Here is an 18,396-nt window from a genome sequence, read left to right on the forward strand (position 1 = left end):
TCAATATGATTTTGTAAGATCACTATTTTAAGACTTCCAAATAGGACATTCAACTCATATAATTTAATCTTTTTTAAAAATATTGAATGCTATAGATTTATTATTATTATTTACCCCATTTTTAGTTTAATACCTTTGCCATAGCCATTCTACTGGCTAATTTCATGATTTCATAAATACTTCATATAATATTTACTGACTAAAATTTTTTTATAATCTTCCTGGGAAAATGAGATGGCTCTATAGCTTACTAATGAACCACATATGTAAGATACAATAATCTCTCAAAGACACCCCAGTACCTAAAGAACATCTCAGGTGCACGGAAGGAGAATCCTCTGAAACAAGAGGGGGCAGAAGCGAAAATGTGTTGATGAGGAGCCCATGCGAAGGAAACAAAAAGGCCAAGAATTCTTCTACGAATTCTTCTGTGGAAATGTGATGAATGAAATGACCTGCCTATCATCTACGACCAAGAGGCTCATGTTAACATAAGGCTTCCTTTTTACCATTTTCAAAATAATGCATTCCTGTCACAGATAATTTAGAAAACAGAATAATTTTTAAAATGAAAGCAACAATAACTAGAAAAGCCATCACTGAGAGAAAACCACAGTTAATGTTTTATTCTATTTTCCTCCATTTTTTAATGAATATGCCTAGCACAGAAATGTTCACTTTCTGATCAATGATTGTTTATTACAACCTGTAATTAGGAGTCTTAATTTAAATACATCCGGCCTTTTCCTTCATCTCCTTCATTACCATATTCAACAAAAGTAGGAACAATGCAGAAAAATGTTGCCCAAATAAATTTTTCAAAAATGGGAAATAAATGTATTTATCATTTGATAATATTATTATGGAAATGTATTTCCCTTGTACATGTTTCCATTAAAGGCAGTCTGAAATTCCAGATTTAAATTTAAAAGCAACTACAGATAGAGAATATTATTTTTGAGGATATTTTCAATTTAAGAAAACAAACCAAACTTTGAAAGACAAATCTTTATTCAAAACTTCTAAGTTTAGACTGATAACTCTTTACAGTCAAATTCTCAGACTAAAAGGTACATACTTTTAAACTTTCACTTAATATTCCTATTTGTCTCTGTTTTGTGTACTCCTACATGAAAAAGACACAGGTGGTTTGTTTACATGATGCTCTGAGTCACATACTAGGACACGGTGGCACCCGGCCATGGTGAGCGCATCATCGCCTTGCTGTGGAGACACCTCTGCAGTCAGGTGGGCGGGGGCCTGGGCTAGGGCCCTGCTGCACCTCTAGGCTCCGGGCATCACCACCAATGAGGTGTGTCCCCTGGAGGAAGGCTCAGTCCTTACCTACCCTAGGAACCATGAGCAGCAAACTGGCCAGACCCTGGGGCAAATTTGTATCTGATTTGTTGAAAACAATTTCAATAACAGCAGCAGCAGTAACAAAATCTAAAGTTCTTGGAATAAATGATTGTAAGTGGACGTCATAAAACACATCTCTCCCCTAAAGCACACACAAACACCACATACCACATAAACACAGACACACTCTGTCATCCATTCATCCTGCCTTGATGAGCAACAGGGTGACAGCTAGAACCCATGTACCAGGTAGGGCAGGAGGATGGGTCCAGATGGTCACATTATTTTACTATTTCAAATTTTAGTATTTCAATGGACCACGCAGAACAAACAATCCTCTCCTTCTGCAAGTCCAAAGGGCATCTTATTTGTATGAAAGCATCTGAAGTGCAAAAAATACCTACCTTGTGAACTTTAAATAGCACCTCACAGAGGTGATAGGTCCTTTCTGCTCGCACCCAATCGAATGTGCTCACCTGCAAGAAACAGAGAACGTTCCATGAAAAGCAGCATGCTACTTTTAGTTGAAAAACTTAAAAATTTACAATAGTGTGACTGCATGTGTGTCCACCTCAATTAAATCCTAAGCCCCATTAGTATAAATTGGTAACACTAAACTTTACGTACTGCTGTGAGTTTTGATGAGTCGCCACATCCTCATCTTTGTCAGTTTGTGGCAAATATAATAGATCCATTACCGACAGGAAAACGTCTATCTCCTTTATCTTATCTTAGATAGATAAGATTGATATCTATGATATCTTGTCTATCACATGCAATTGGGCATAATTTTAGAAAACCATTTTGGATTCCTTTTAGATTAAATTAGGGATTAATTTTGGGTAACATTTAATGCATGTGAAAGTGAATGAGTTTATATATTTACTGGAGTACAAAAATGGACAGAAAATATTGTGTAGACAGTCTTTTGCTTTTTAGAACTAAACTTAGTTCTGTTTCAGAAATGAATTAAAAATCTACTAACCAATTTAATTGAATACATTTTTCGTTGGTCTGACCTGTTGTAGTTCACAACTATTTTAACAATAATAATGGCCAAACTAATCTCACTCTCGAATAATGCTGTATGTTTCACAATTCAAGCTCAGATATTTAATCTCTAAGTTAAAATATTTCATGCAGAAAAATCTAAAATATTCAACAATGTAACAAATTTGATGTTTTTTATTGTTGACCCTGCACTTTTTCCTTCAGCCAGTAAAAATAATCCAAAGTGCACAGAATTATGTCTTTGAAACACTGAAATTATCTTGGCTTTAATTAATTGGTGACCTTCTGGTAATCCTTGCAGCAAACAAAATTTTCGAGACATTTTTCAAGTCATCACAACTGAAATGTGGAAAGTTAAACAAATAGTTTTGCTATTTAATATTTTATTGCCCTAGAGTCAGCTCATTGCAATTGTGATTTTGGCAATAAAACAATAAGGGAACAATTTGAAAGTGAGAATGGCCAATTAGAATACGAACTTTAAGGTTCCTTTTGGATCTGGTATTCAGGCCATAAGAGTTACATCTCGAATTTGCTAGAGGGAGTTTCAGGTGCTTATTTCAGAGTTTAAAAGCCAGAACTCCAGCACCCCTTCTCTTGAGAGCCAGGGAGCCATGCTGATGGATGCCTGAAATAAAACATCACCCTGAATTCCACAGCAGTGCCCGCTGATTCCTCAACACTGCACCTGCCCCTCCCTTCCCACTCCTCCCGTTCCCACACTGGCCAGTGTTTTATGCTACTGCCTAATGTCAGAGCTCAGGTGCTGGTTTTATTACTGGCAAATACAGAATTGTGGATCCACCATTTTTATCTTTCCCAGTTAGGACAATGCTGCTTATTTTTGAAGGCTGTAAATATAAAGGGGAAAAAAACCCCACTAAACACCCTATTCAGAGACATCTTCCCAAGTTTACTTGTTGCTATAAATATACCTTATGCATATTCATGGTTTTACACTTTTCAAAATATAGTTAGTAATATCAGCATTTTCCCATGTCATTAAATGTTATTCAGAAATACAACTGTAACTACAGCTTAGAATTTCCGTGTGGAGTTACGGTTTTTGTAAGCTTTATCTTTGTGATGGACATTGTAGATTGCTTTTAGGTTTTCACCGTTGTCATCGTGCTGTGATTAATATATCTGGTCACTGTATTAGATTATGTCACATTGAATGCATTTTCCATACTAGTCTGATATCAATATGTGACAAAACAGCAGGGATTTGAGTCCTGTTCTAAGACAAAGCTTGGAGGGGGCTGTGCTCTTTGTTGTTCGCAGAAGCAGGTCTAGTCTCTCCCTCCTTCCGCTGCATCCATCATCTGTTTATTAAGCCCCTTTCTGTTCGTCCCTGTGGCATCTGCTGGTTTTGCCGTAGTCCTGCCTTCCTCCTACTCTTTTACTGCTCCTGCCAGTGGCCGTCTCTCCCCCTGGGGATCCCTTCTCCGCTCCCAGAGCTATGACCTTGCCCCCAGCCCAGGGAGGCAAGGCGCAGTCCACACACAATTCAGGCCAGAATTCTCATCATCTTCGCCACCATGATTGATTCAGGGACGAGAATGTGCCTCGATCGCAGACACAGGTAAGAAGGTGGTCGGGCTTTGGATGGAAGCATTTCTATTGTGGACTTGAAGAAAATGCTGCCACCCTGAGAGCTGTGGGAAGTCCCCTTGAGCCACATGGATGTTATGAGTGTGGCAGTATCCACACTAGCTCCTGGCTGTGACAATGCACCAGAGGACGCAAGTGTTAGGAACAGGGGAGGTGGGGGCGGTGAGGGGCACAGGCTACTCTTCACCTTCCACTGTTTTCTGTAAATCTAAAATCGTCCAAAAAACAAGTATATTAATTAAAAAAAAAAAAAGAAGTGGGCCTTTCTCATCATTGTTCTTTCCCTGCTTACCTGAACCTCATGGCTTAAGGACTCAGCTCAGACCCAGCCCTGAGGCCTTTCCTGACAGCCCTGGCAGGTCTCCCTCCCCTCTTCCAAGTCCCAGAGGCCCTGCCATCGGCTTCCTCCTGCTGACACGCAGCTCAGGTGACTTCATGTGAGTGATCCTTTCTGCAGAGCACCCTCAGCCTGGCTCCAGCCTTTCACAGATATCCTTCCTTTCCCTACATGGATGTGATGTGAGTGCTTCTCTAATTTAGTGAAAGTGCAGGCATCAGGTTCCTCTGAGTTTCTGCCAGAAAAAAAAATCACCAAAAAATTCATCATGTCCATTAGGGCTCTTCTCACTTTTTATTTCACGAGTTATAGCTCTAGAAAATATCTAGGCTACAACAATTCAAGGCTGAACATGACCATGTAACAGAAGGGGGTTATTTAAGATAAAACCATGTCCAAGGTATCCAAGAAGAGCATCTCGTGTGTTGGTTAGGTTCTGCGTAGCTTGTAGTTCAGATAGGAGGTAGGCTGCTGCAACAAAAGTGAAAAAACTTGGCTAACTTGAGCTTAATGTTAGGAAAGCTAGTCAAAACCCTCTCTGTATGCATATACAAATGTGTGTGCGTGTGTGTCTATACAGTCATGCACCACATCACGACACTTCAGTTAACAATGAACTGCACAGACCACGGTGGCCCCATAGGTTCTAATGGAGCATATACAGAAACCCGGTCGATGGAACTTGATCCTGGCCTTGCAGATCAACTAGAGGAAGGAACTCATAGTCAGTAATGGTGCCGGAACATTTGGTTTTCTATATGAAAATATACATAAATAAAAATATACAGCCCATCTAGGTTTCTGTAAATACACCCTATGATGTTTGCACAACGACAAAATTGCCTAACTGTGCATTTTCTGGAATATATACCTGTCCTTAAGCAATGCGTGGCTATACATACGTATGTGTATTAACACATGTAGTTATATATATATATATACACACACACACATACAGCTTTGTGTATATATATATACAGCTTTGTGTGTATATATATATATATATATATACAGCTTTGTGTGTATATATATATATATACAGCTTTGTGTATATATATATATATATACACACACACATATAATTAGAAGATTAATGTAAAGCTCAAAATTCTAGATGTGCATAGCCCATGATGCAGTGACAATACTGAAAGCCTGGAGTACTGTTCTGAAGCAGGGCACTCCTAGTGTGTTTGTGCCATGCCTGAGTGTGGCCAGGCGTCACCTGCCGATGCAGATTCCTGCGCCCCATCCAAACGGTTCAGATTTAGCAAGTTTGGAGTGAGGCTCAGAGATCTTGACTTTTTATTTTTAAGCAATTTATTGTTGATGTATCCATCATGACTCCCAAAGTGCAGCATGGCCAGCAACAGCCTCGGCATCTCTGGGTCCCTGTTGGTGATGTCAAGTCTCAGGTCCGCACCAGACCTGCCATATCACAGCCTGTGTTTTTAAGAAGTATTCCCAGGTGATTCATAGGTACATTGGTGTTCTTGATGTTTTATGAGGGGAGTCTGATGTGGTGGTCTTGTGGGAAAACAACCTGAGGATAAGAAGCCTGACACCTTTTAAAAGCAAAGGAAGGCCGAGGGTGGGATGGAAGCAGCCACTGTGAATTGCAAACGAATTCCTTACTGCAGAGGCGTGTTCAATCACCACTCATCGGACAAACGAATTCCTGACTTGGTAAATGACTGGCTCCACGCCATGGCTTCCTGAAATCCAGACTCCACGCCACGACTTCCTGAAATCCAGACTCCACGCCACGACTTCCTGAAATCCAGGGCTCCCTAATGCAGTCATCGTGGCTTAGTTTACACGATTTTCCAGGACCGCACCTCTTATGTTAAAAGAGGGGAAACCCTCTGCTAAGAGGGGCCCATGCAGCGTGAACCTCTCTGAGGCACTTTATCAGCCGATTTTCTCTGGGGAATGATTTTGCATGTCAGGAGAGAGATCCACTGGCTCTACCATCATGCTTCTTCCTCAGAGCAGTGACTTAACACCAGGGCAAGGAAACATGAGGTATGCAGATTCCTGGATTTTCTCCAGACTCTCATGGAACAAAAGAGATGTAACGGATGGTAGACAAGATGGGTGGTTTTGTAACTATATATCATCACTACGGTTTTCCTAATAATGGCAATTGACAATTTTCTAAGTATCTGGACACATTTGGCTTGAAATGGAGCCGAAATTGTAGATTACAAGATGCCATAACTTGGTACCTTTGACTGTTATCGTAGAACAATGAATATGTGGCCCCAGAACAATATAGTTTGCTCCATCTACAAATCTTCATTTGAATTATTTTTTCCAAGTAATATTTTTAATGATAGAATATACCTATGTAATTGATAGTCTTAAAATTGCTAATAATTCTTGCATATGCATAGGCAGCTGCTACATCATTGATACATTAATGCCATACAATTCTGTAAAATTGACTTTATAACTTATTTTGACACATTTTAATGATGTTTGAAAACAGGAATAACTGAAACATCTTTCAGATTCTAATGTACAAATCAGAAATAAATACTCTGGCTAACGAAGGAGAGTAGGGTGTGTGAGTTGTTGAGAGTCCCGGCTTTAATCTCAGCTCTTCCAGCATCTCCTGGTGCACGGGAAAGACAGAGATTAGGGACCCACCAGGGTGGGCTGGGCCCTCCTCACGGAACAACTGAGCTGTGAAACACGGACCTGCTTTTTCCACTCCAATTCCTCCTTTCCATTCTTCTATCCCGTTTCCCTTCTGGTATGGTTGGGGTCTGTGACTCCGCCCAAATCTCGTGTCAAATTATAATCCTCACTGTTGGAGGTGGAGCCTGGTGGGAGGTGACTGCATCATGGGGGTGGCTTTGCCCTTTGGTGCTGTTGTCCTAATAGAGTTCTCATGAGATCTGACTGTTTACAAGTGTGTGGCATCTTCTCCCTTCCTCTCTTCCTCCTTCTCTGGCCATGGTTCTATTCTTGTGATACAGTTCTCATGAGATCTGATTGTTTAAAAGTGTGACATCTCCTCCCACTCCCTCTCTTCCTCCTTCTCTGGCCATGTAAGATGTGCCTACTTCCCCTTTGCCTTCTGCCACACTGTAAGTTTCCTGAGGCTTCCCCAGACGTGCTTCCTGTACAGCCTGTGGAACTGTGGGCCAATTAACCCTCTTTTCTTTATAAACTACCCAGTATCAGGCATTTCTTTAGAGCAATGTGAACGCGGACGAATACACCTCTTTTCTCTCTTCTCCTTCAATATTCTTCTCTTCCTCATCTTGAACGAGCTCAAAAGCCACCGTTCAAAGAAGGACTTTACCTTTTAGTTTTTCCTAAGTTGTCATGATAATCTTTGGGTCCTTGTAAAATTCACTCAAATTTTCTGACGTAGACTGCTGAGAATCGAAGCTCTGTGAATATTTCTACATTATTGCATAGTGAGGGCTTTCTGAGCAACACTCACTGGCAGCTGGAATGAAGGACGATGGTGCAGTGACCCAGCCATGGGAGTTGGCAATAGTGAATCATTCGGGGACATTTCACACGGATGGCCCCTGAAGCCTTTGGTTTATATTCCAAAGTGTGATGGAAGAGAGACCTCGGCTTTCTCTCCTGAGAGAGGTCTGATTGGCGTTAGTAAGGGGGAGTCTCTCCTTCTGTGGGGAGGAGGGTAGGTGGGTGCTGAGTATCCTATATGAGCTCCGAGAGTCACGGCCCCACGTGCTTCTCCCATGGCTGACATCTCTGCCCGCACAGAACTCTGGGGCAGGGATGGGGAACCGGCATTGAGACGTTCTGTGAGTAATTAACAACCTGTCTCTGATCCAAAAACCTCATGTTTATGTCAGGATAAAATACATTTAAGATATCGATGTTAAAACCTTAACATAAGGTTGTTTTAGATCTGGGCAAAGTAAGACTGCTACTGGCAAATTGCCACCAGTGCCAGGATATAAAATGTCAGGCCAGAAAAAATATTAATACATTATAAATATTTAGATGTAAATTTATTCACTATATTGTGTGTATTGATTTTGCAATGAGAAGTTGGTGAATACTAATACATGATTTTGTCTGTTAGATTCAAATGCTTTTACAGCTTTTTTTCTTTGAAATAGAGTTTCACTCTTGTTCTCCAGGCTGGAGTGCAAATATGAGGGGTTGATTTCTCCTTGATATTCTCATTAGAGAGGACTTGATGAGCTCTGCAAAACACTCAGCCCACCGCCAAGCATTAATAGGCCTCAGTACTGATTTCATAGATTATTCCACCTGTAACCAGGCAGCATCTTCTCTATGTCAGAGGTGATGCTGGACATGGTGCAGGCAGCAGGAGCCCAGCACAGGCAGCTCCCAGGTCCATGGAAACCAAATTGCATTTCCAGTGTTTTATCAAGAGAGAAAACTTCCACACCAGTGATCCATTGTATGATATTTATAATGTACTAATCATCCTTCCTTAATCTCCCTACAACCCTCTCAGGTAGGCATTTACAGTCCTCTATTCTCATTTTACAGGTGACGTTAAGTAATGACAGTTGGAGACCACTAGAAATTTATAAACTATATGAAGTCATCGGGAAGTATACAGATAAAACAAGTCAAATCAATCTAACTTTTGGATGGAATATTCATAAAAACCTGCACCTTTTTATCTCTCCAGTGCATTACTGGTATTGATTACCACTGAAAAAGTACAAATTATCCAGATCCAGAAGAAATGAGTGGCTTCTTTCTTGTGGATCATCAAGGATCCAGTTAGATGAACTCACGGTTCCTGCAGCCTCGCAGCATCGGGAGCTCTCTGCGTACTGGGCGCCTCCAGAGTTTCTATGGCTGCCCAGTTGTTGTCTCTGAACTCAAGCCTGGTGGATCTAACTCTACTCAAAAGCCTCCCTTTGGAAATCTTTAAACATTTCAAACTTACAAAGATCCAGCACTCACCAATGAGTACATCCCACAGTTCCCATCTCAGCAAATGGGAGCATCACTGCCGGCTGGAGTCCCTCCTCTCACATCCACACACCATGGTCTGGGTGTGTGTGCATGGGGTGTGCGTGTGGTGTGTGCATGAGTGGTGTGCACGTGTGTGTGGTGTGTGCATGAGTGGTGAGCATGTGTAAGTGTGTGGTGTGTGCATGAGTGGTGAGCATGTGTGGTGCATGTGTGGTGTGTGCATGAGTGGTGTGCACGTGTGGTAAGTGTGTGGTGTGTGCATGAGTGGTGTGCAGATGTGGTGTGCGTGTAGTGTGTGTGTGTGTGGTGTGTGCCTGTGGGGGGTGTGTGTCTATTTGTGTTGTGTGTGTGGTGTGCATGGTGTGTGCATGTGATGTGTGTGTGGTGTGTGCATGTGTGGTGTGTGTGGGGTTTGTGTGGTGTGTGTGTGGTGTGTGTGGTGTGTGCATGAGTGGTGTGCGTGTGGTGTGTGTGGTGTGTGGTGTGTGTGGTGTGTGCATGTGTGTGGGTCTATGTGAGCTTCCTAAGCACTACTAGACTCAAAAGCTTCACAGACTGTGCAGTCTATATTGGTGTAATTAACAGTTATATATTTATACTTAAAATTTAAATTATGAAACTATGCTTACTTGAGGATAACAAAATTTTAATATTTCAGAGATCTAGGCAGCTAAACTGTCAATGACCATTTTGGATGGATGCATACAGTTTAGAGTAACATCCAGCTTCCTTAAATTGCAGCCTAATGGTAAATCTATCTGGGGCTAATTCAACTTCACAGGTTTACTAAATCTTGAGAATTACTCTCTAGGCTCATTCGGGTCCTCGCTGACCCTTTACAAGGAATAGCGAGGCCTTCAGAACCACAATGATGGAAAGAAGCCCTGCTGATGGCTCTGAAGAGAGAATGGAGACGGTGCCAAGTCATCTTCTGCAGAAATTACTAGAAATAAGAAGTTAATGAAAACAATCATGTTCTAGGAATGTTCCGGAGTGTATGCAGAAGGAGAAAGAGATGATAGATAACTTTTATAGGAAAAGACAAGAAAGGGGCCATGAATACAAGATAAGGCACAGTTTCCCACACCAAAGATGAAACTGTCTCTGAGGGACTGGAAAGCAAGTAAAGGAAGAGACCTTGAGAAGAGCAAAGAGTGGGCAGAGAAGGAGAGACACAGAGAAAGACAAAGAGAGGGAGAGACCAACAGAGAGAGCCAAAGACAGAGACAGATGGAGAAAGAGGGAGACCTCGAGAGGAGCAAAGAGGGCAGAGAAGGAGAGACAGAGAGAAAGGCAGAGATAGAGAGAAATAGAGTCAGAGAGAGACAAAGACAAAGACAGATGGAGAAAGAGAGAGACCTTGAGAGGAGCAAAGAGTGGGCAGAGAAGGAGACGACAGAAAGAGATAGAGAGATGAGTCAGACAGAGGGAGAGACACAGAGAGAGTCAGACAGAGAGAGACAAAGACAGTGACAGGTGGAGAAAGAGAGAGGGATAGAAAGAGATATAAATAGAGACAGAGAGAGACAGAGAGACAGGGAGAGATATGGAGGGAGGAGCTGCAGCATCTGGAATGGACAAGCAGATGTTGCCAGAGGAAACATACAGGGTTTGTCTGCTAGTTTTTTATTGTTTTCAAATAGTTTAAATGACCAAGAAAGAAACCCTAACAAACCATGGCAAAGCCAGGTGGCGGAGACAGAGCACGGACTCTGTGGGCCAGAGGAAGGGGCAGGAGGCTGGCAGCCCTGGGGGAGGGAAGCGCCAACCCAGCAGGCTAAGGTGTGGGCACTTCCTCTACGTGAATGAGGAGTTTGCGATTTCCAGTTCCTTCCTGGACACGTGGAAATGTGACTTTGGTTTCCCGGCATGCACGGCTGCTCCTGTGGCTTTGGGCAGGTTCCTGGTCCCCACCCCAGTGCCATGCGCCCTCCTCAGCCCTCACTCTCCACAACCATATCCTGGTTTCAGACCCCCAGGAAATGATTCTCTGTCCCTTGCAAATGCTGCACTGCCCGGCCAGTGTGAGTGGCAGCAACCTCAGGGCCCTGAGGGAAGACTCGCCTGCATTTTAACAAAACAAAACTGCATTTAAAATAAGAAATGGACTCTCTAACCACAGCAGGTATGAAGAAAAAGAAGCACAACTTAAAATTTAGATACATTAGGATTTCTTTAAAAGAATTATTTCAAAATCAAACATAGTCAGGGTCTCATAATTTACAACTAAGCAGAATACAAATGAATACTGAAGGAAAGTTGCTTATTTGTATTTATTACTTTTTTCAGGTTAAGTCAGCCAGTTTCAAACAAATTATGAGAGCAGGTATCAAGAAGAACAATGACAGGCCAAATACTTAGGTGGTTCCCACCGGGGAAGAAGACCAGAGAGAGTATACTCCCTGCACTCTGGATTTTCAGTACATTGTAAGAATATTCTGGCATTAAATGCAGTTAATACAACCCACAGTCTATTAAGAGAGGATTTTAAATAAATTATCCAAAACAATCCTCAGTCAAGTATATTTGTTTACTATTTTATTTACACACGACCTTCATCTGTAAAAGCAAGACTCAAATGAGAAAACAAAAGCAAGTGAATGTGGCTGTTCAATGTGTTGCTAAGATGAAAATACCTATTTTTAGTTATCGATTTATATTACAATAGGTCTCCATGATAAAACAGTTACGATGTATCAAGATGGAGCTCTGATATTGTGTGCTCTTGGCACTCATCACTAAAATGAGGGGCCTTCGGTTGTCTCAAGAATCAAATTATACAATGGACAGAAGTGCACTACAAGCTACAAAGGAGTTTACGCAAGTTAGCAATTCCAGGGACACTTTGTGACGCTGCAATCAGTTTACCAGCCGGGCCTTGCTGAGATGAGTTGGATGCTACCAGCACTTGGAGCATCCCAAGGCAGGACATAACTTCCGTGAAGACCCACGGCAAAGAAACCTGTCTAACTGTTTTAAACCCTTGCTATTCAATGGTTATTGAATTAGGGTCTGCCTATTAGGGTTTGAAGAATCTCTGAGTTCCATAAAAGGCCAACTGGTAAACAGGCCACACAGGTAACACATGGAGTGATATGGGTCCATGGAAGTCCTCCGACACCTCAGCCCCTTCATGCATCTCCAGTGTCAGTGGTACGTGGTCCAGGTTGGGTACATGCGGTGCCAGCCACCTCCTCCGAGTCTTTCAATACCTCTGAGATGAGCTGGCATGAATATCTTAGCTCTGCTCAAAAACAAAATCAGCCCAGCCAATCAGAGGTTCACCTCTGGGACTTGAATTTGAAAATATGGAGCAAATTAGCAGCAAATGTTAAAGAACATGGTTATATTTGTTTTGAGGGGAATTCAGTCATTATTCATGCAAACATTTAGGTGCAGTAAGCACAAAGTGCTGGTTTATTTCAAAACCTTGCAACTAAAGCCAATATGATATCCTATGTTATCTCCGGGGCAGAAAAAGTGCATTAGTAGAAAAACTGAAGTTTGACTGGAGGGCGAAGTGTGGTTAGTAATGCTGCATCATTGTCAAATGGTGGTTTGCCAGATGCTCCATGGCCACGTAAGTCGTGTAAATCAGGGGAGCTGAGTGGAGGCAGACGGGGCTCTCTGCACTGAATGTGCAGCTTTTCCATAAATCTGAAATTATTCTCAAGTAAAACGCTTACTTAAAAAGCCATCCTTATCAATGAAAAGACAGGCAGGGTATTACTGTCTTGATGTCTGGAGGTAAAACTTGGTTTTATCTTTTCATTTCCTTTTAATGGAAGAAAGTCCCATGAACACTGCACGTGACATGCATCCAAAATGTGTAGGTACCTGAAGCTCTCAGGTTTTTAGTTTGCTTGCAGTTCTGATGGTCAGACTCTCAAAAGTAAAGCTGTTTAAATCGATAAACTTCTAGACATTATACATTACATTCAGTCAGTTTGGGGAGAACGGTACCGGTGGGCACTGGAAAATGAAATTGCAGAACTATAGCATTCAGCCATAAATTTATATTATGGACCCCACTAAAGCAGGCTGCTTATTTTTTAAATAAAACTTGGGAGACATCAGGGAAAAAAAGCTTTTAAAATTTAGAAATTGGAAACGTCTAAAAAGAGGGTTGTATTTTGTATGTTTCTTGGCTTCTTCAACTACATAATTGATCCTCTGAGACACAGAGCCTCTGCATCCCACCTCCAAACCAGCTGGAATTTGAGGAAGGAATAAGCTCTACAATATCTTAATGGCCATTTGAACTAAAGAAAGAAATGGGTTAATTTATAAATTTGGAGCAAGAAATAAGCAATCTACAAGCAGAATCCTTTCCAACCATGTAGAAACAGCAAACGGCAGGACCAAGCACTCTGTCTGTCCTCCTCCAAACACCAGATGTAGCTTTCCCCCTCTTACAGGAATAGCCCTCCCAGCAGCCCCTCCCTGTGGAGTGTCAAAAGCATCCTTACCGGAGGAGTGCTGAAAACGTAGAAGGACGGGCCCTTCAGTGCTAGGAACTTGGGTCTGAAGGTTTGAGAGGAGTCAGCTCCTTGGAGTTTCTCATTTACCCACCCCATATGCACAACCTGCAGAGGGAAACCTTTGAAAATTACAAACCAAGCCTTAATGAGGGCATACTGTCACAGCAGCAGAGTTAAGCACATGAGCAAGCCGTGATCCCACCAGGTCAACACACCCAGAATCAGGAGACGGGAGAAACGTGGAGATGTCCAAGTTTCCAAATCAAGTTCACACAATAGGAATGAATCACATCTTGAATTAAAAATTCAGTTTTGCATTGAACCAGGTTTTATATATGAGCACTTTCAGTTTTGGCCAATGGACTTCTCAGCTGCCTTAGAGTTGTTGGTTTATCTTTTAAAACGACTGCATTAAATTATATTCTATTAGAAGTTAGTATTTCAGATTTTTCTATGAGGTAGTAAAAACAGCTAATTATATTTTTCATTCCTATAGTGAACATAGAAGTTGGCATATGTGGAAAAATAATTGTTTCTCTTTATGGTTCAACTTCTTAACAACAATGAAATAATGTAAAATATTAGATTCTTACAATGAGCAGTGAATATTTTGAGCCATATGATATAAAATCCAACCTATCAAAATCAGAATATGATTCAAAAACATTTAAATAGTAATCCAATTTAAGAATTCAGTGCATGAATTCAATCTAATATTAAAGAAAAATCCATGTTATCTAAAATTTTAATGTGACATATTTTGTAGCAAGTACCAGGAGTAAATTCATTATAATTCTTTCATTTTCTCATTCTATTTCAAGGAAAACCTATTAACATATGCTTAGCATTAAAAACTTTAAAAAATAAAAATAAGTTATCACAGAGATCCCAACCACTTTACCAAATGACACTGACCGATGAGCTATTAAAAGTTGAGAACCAGCTGGGACCTGGACACCCCTCAAGTGTGCAAGCCCCATGCACCCACGAAGTGCCCTCTGCTGGAGCCACCTGGGTAAGTCCCGTCACAGCTGGCGCCGGCTCCAGGGCGGGCGCATCCTGTTTCTGTTATTTACTTGATAAACCACTGAAGGTCTTCACTCTTAAGCTGGAGAGACTTCCTGGGAAGTCGAGATGCTAGAGGACAGAATCAGATTTCTACAAACGGTATTTCTAGCAATGGGAAAGAAAATTAGGAGCACTGTCTTGCAGGGCGGGGGCGCGTAGCCAAACAGCTAACATCATCATGGTTTTCAGTGTTGAATACGAATCCCCTGATGCATTAAACGTTTTAGTTTTGTCTTTCTTGACTGTTCTGGATTTAGAAGGCTTTTCAAAGTAACCCAAATATTTCACTGGATCATGAACTTCCAAGTTCCTAGTGGGTTATACTTACGTCCCATGGAGGCTCAGGAACCACATAGATGTGGTATGGGGTTAATGTTACAGTAACACAGGACGACTTTATTTCCCCGAGACCCTCCCCAGCAAAGCACATTTAACATTGCCAAGGCTCTCTTTTTCCATCATGAAACGGGTAGAATTATAGATCTCACGTGAGAATTACGGGAATTTCACAGTGTACCATAGGAATCCCTCGTAAGGCACTAGCTGGGGGCAAAGGCCGGGGACATTCATACCTGGAAAAGCCACTAATGTGTAATTTACTCCTCCAGTGTCTGAATTTGAAACCAAATACACAGACTATTTTAAAATACCTAATAGATTTTTTCCTTTTTTGTCTGGTTGGGTCACATACTTATATTTTTGTTGGTTATAACACTAGCATTTATACTCTGTAAATCATAAAAGCCTCCATTTAAAAATGCATCTTTTTCTAGCAAATTTAGCAGACGCTTGATGTTTCCATAATTAACATGAATTCAATGCGTGATTAATTCCAGCTCACTACTGCACAAGTGCAGTGATTTGTACAGTTTAAGATAGGATTCATTTGAAGCATAGTTACTAAAAACAATTAATTGCAAACACAGTGGCTTCCACACAGTCATGAAAAGAATATTATGCAGGCAGTTTGTTCAGCAAGAAAAGAGTTCACATTCCAGGAAGACCAGGCACATGGCCCTGAGCAGGCTGCCCAGGTCATCTTACGCACATTTGAGTGCCTTGCTAAAGCTCTTGCGGAGGCCTTATTTCTTTTTTTTTTTCCTTTTTTTTTTATTATTATACTTTAAGTTTTAGGGTACATGTGCACAATGTGCAGGTTACATATGTATACATGTGCCATGTTGGTGTGCCGCACCCATTAACTCGTCATTTAGCATTAGGTATATCTCCCAATGCTATCCCTCCCCTCTCCCCCCACCCGACAACAGGCCCCAGAGTGTGATGTTCCCCTTCCTGTGTCCATGTGTTCTCATTGTTCAATTCCCATCTATGAGTGAGAACATGCAGTGTTTGGTTTTTTGTCCTTGCGATAGTTTACTGAGAATGTTGATTTCCAGTTTCATCCATGTCCCTACAAAGGACATGAACTCATCATTTTTTATGGCCTTATTAGGCGAGGTTTCACAAACAATGATGACCATATCTTCAATTCTAAATCTTCGGAGCAGCTGGCTGCTGGATAACTGCAGCAGGCAAAAACAAGCTTATTGTATTTGTCAGGATGGCTGAGTGGAAGACCTTTCTTTTACTGATTAGCATCAAAGTGTGGAACCAGAATTTCTAGAAAATGTAGGAAATTGCCTGAGTTCTAAATTATTGCAAACTGTTTTTTTTTTTTTTTTTTTTTTTGAGATGGAGTCTCGCTCTGTCACCCAGGCTGGAGTGCAGTGGTGCAATCTTGGCTCACTGCAAGCTCTGCCTCCCAGGTTCACGCCATTCTCCTGCCTCAGCCTCCTGAGTAGCTGGGACCAGAGGCGCCCGCCACCACGCCCTGCTAATTTTTTGTATTTTTAGTAGAGACGGGGTTTCACCGTGTTAGCCAGGATGGTCTCTATCTCCTGACCTCATGATCCTCCCGCCTTGGCCTCCCAAAGTGCTGGGATTACAGGCGTGAGCCACCGCGCCCGGCCTGCAAACCTTTAAGAATCAGCAACAAGCACAAAAAGTCTGGTTTGACCCCATATTTATTACAAGGAGTCACACCAATATCCTCGTCAAATCACAAAGTTAGTAAGAGGGAAGAGTAGAGAATAATCACATCCAGAAAAAAGAACGAAACAAAAAACGAGGGAATGGCGAACACATCCCCTTCTGCAGGTCCCTGCCAATGTGGTCTGAGAGTCTTTAAAATTCACGAAACAAATACTAGTTCTGATGAGAAATTCTAAGGGTCAAAGCCTAATTAGATTCATACGGGGTAGAGAGATTTAAAGTGATGTTTTTCTTTTGCCTCCAGGGCAAACTCTGCTGGTTTTACTTCCTTCACTTCCCCAGTCACCCCCACCACCACCCTGGCCCCAGGCCAGAGTCTCGTTCTGTCGCCCGGGCTGGAGTGCAGTGGCACGCTCTTGGCTCACTGCAACCTCCGCCTCCAGGGTTGAAGCAATTCTCCTGCCTCAGCCTCCCAGGTAGCTGGGATTACAGGCGCGTGCCACCACGCCTGGCTAATTTTTGTATTTTTAGTAGAGATCGGGTTTCACCATGTTGGCCAGTCTGGTCTTGAACTCCTGGCCTCGTGATCTGCCCGCCTCGGCTCCCTCATTTTTTAAATCATGTGTTCACATACTGTCGAGTTTCCCTGATCTTACTCGTTCTGTTCACGAAACACTTAATCATGCACTGCAATTTAGATTTCACAAGGGATGAACTATGAATAGGAAACTGACGTGCAGGAACTTAATCTAACGGCCGTAACACTCAGGAATATCTAAATACAGAGGACAGGTGGGTGAGAGATTGATTTACATTACAGGTAGATCCAGGGAGAGTAGAAAGTTGAAAGTATGCATTCTTGAATCTTGGCTAAAATAGAGAACTTGGGATTCTTTTTCTAGCATGGCAGCAGCAAGCCTTCTTTTTGGAGGAGAACTTGATCAAGGGGTGGAATTACCATCTAATTCTGATTGAGCAGAGTTACTCTGTTTCTGAGGAGCTGCAGGTACCAGCTGGAATCCGAGCACCCAGACCTGGGAGGCCCCATGAGCTGTACACCCACCTCCCTTCCCCAGGGCTGCTCGCTCTTTCTTCCCCCGGGCTGGGACAGTGTTGGGCTCTTCTTCTTTTCTATATCGGGTTGACACAGTGTTTGGCACAAAGTTCAAGGAGAGTTATGTATTAAGGAGTGAATAAAGAGCTACTGCTGGCCCAAGATGGCAATAATAGACCGCCAGTAATCTGAAATACCTGTTAGTTGCATGTGAGCTTAATTAAATCACACAAGTAATTGAATTATGCTAGATTTAGCAAAGAAATACGTTATAGCTTTGCTATTGTTGGAAACATCAGATGCTTTCCAAATCTTTCTTAGGTATATGCAGTTCATAAATAATTTTAAGCAAAGCTAATTTTATCTTCTACATTATGAATTTTCTAATAACACATTCCAAGAAGTGTGTATTATACTTTTAGAAATATCTCCCTGACTGTACCACCTTAATAAAATTAAGATGTCATAACCATTATAATAAAGAAATATATTTTTTATCTTTTCTGATACCATTTCTATAAGACAGTCCTCTT

General features: G+C 41.7%; 1 protein-coding gene across 5 annotated transcripts in view; it reads right to left on the minus strand.

Annotated features, from left to right (window-relative positions):
• Positions 1-18,396, minus strand: part of SNTG2 (syntrophin gamma 2) — a 407,561-nt gene that overhangs the window by 106,866 nt on the left and 282,299 nt on the right. For 4 of the 5 annotated variants that reach the window (XM_054677652.2, XM_016946061.4, XM_054677650.1 and 1 more), the window contains exons 12-13: positions 13,738-13,854; positions 1,764-1,835 (exon numbers count right to left, since the gene is read on the minus strand). In XM_054677652.2, coding sequence (XP_054533627.1) covers positions 1,764-1,835; positions 13,738-13,854 — 189 coding nt within the window. The remainder of the gene's footprint in view (positions 1-1,763; positions 1,836-13,737; positions 13,855-18,396) is intronic. The other variant, XM_054677651.1, reaches the window with a different exon arrangement.

The sequence above is a fragment of the Pan troglodytes genome, chromosome 12 (assembly GCF_028858775.2).
Source record: "Pan troglodytes isolate AG18354 chromosome 12, NHGRI_mPanTro3-v2.0_pri, whole genome shotgun sequence".
NCBI classification, from domain to species: domain Eukaryota; kingdom Metazoa; phylum Chordata; class Mammalia; order Primates; family Hominidae; genus Pan; species Pan troglodytes.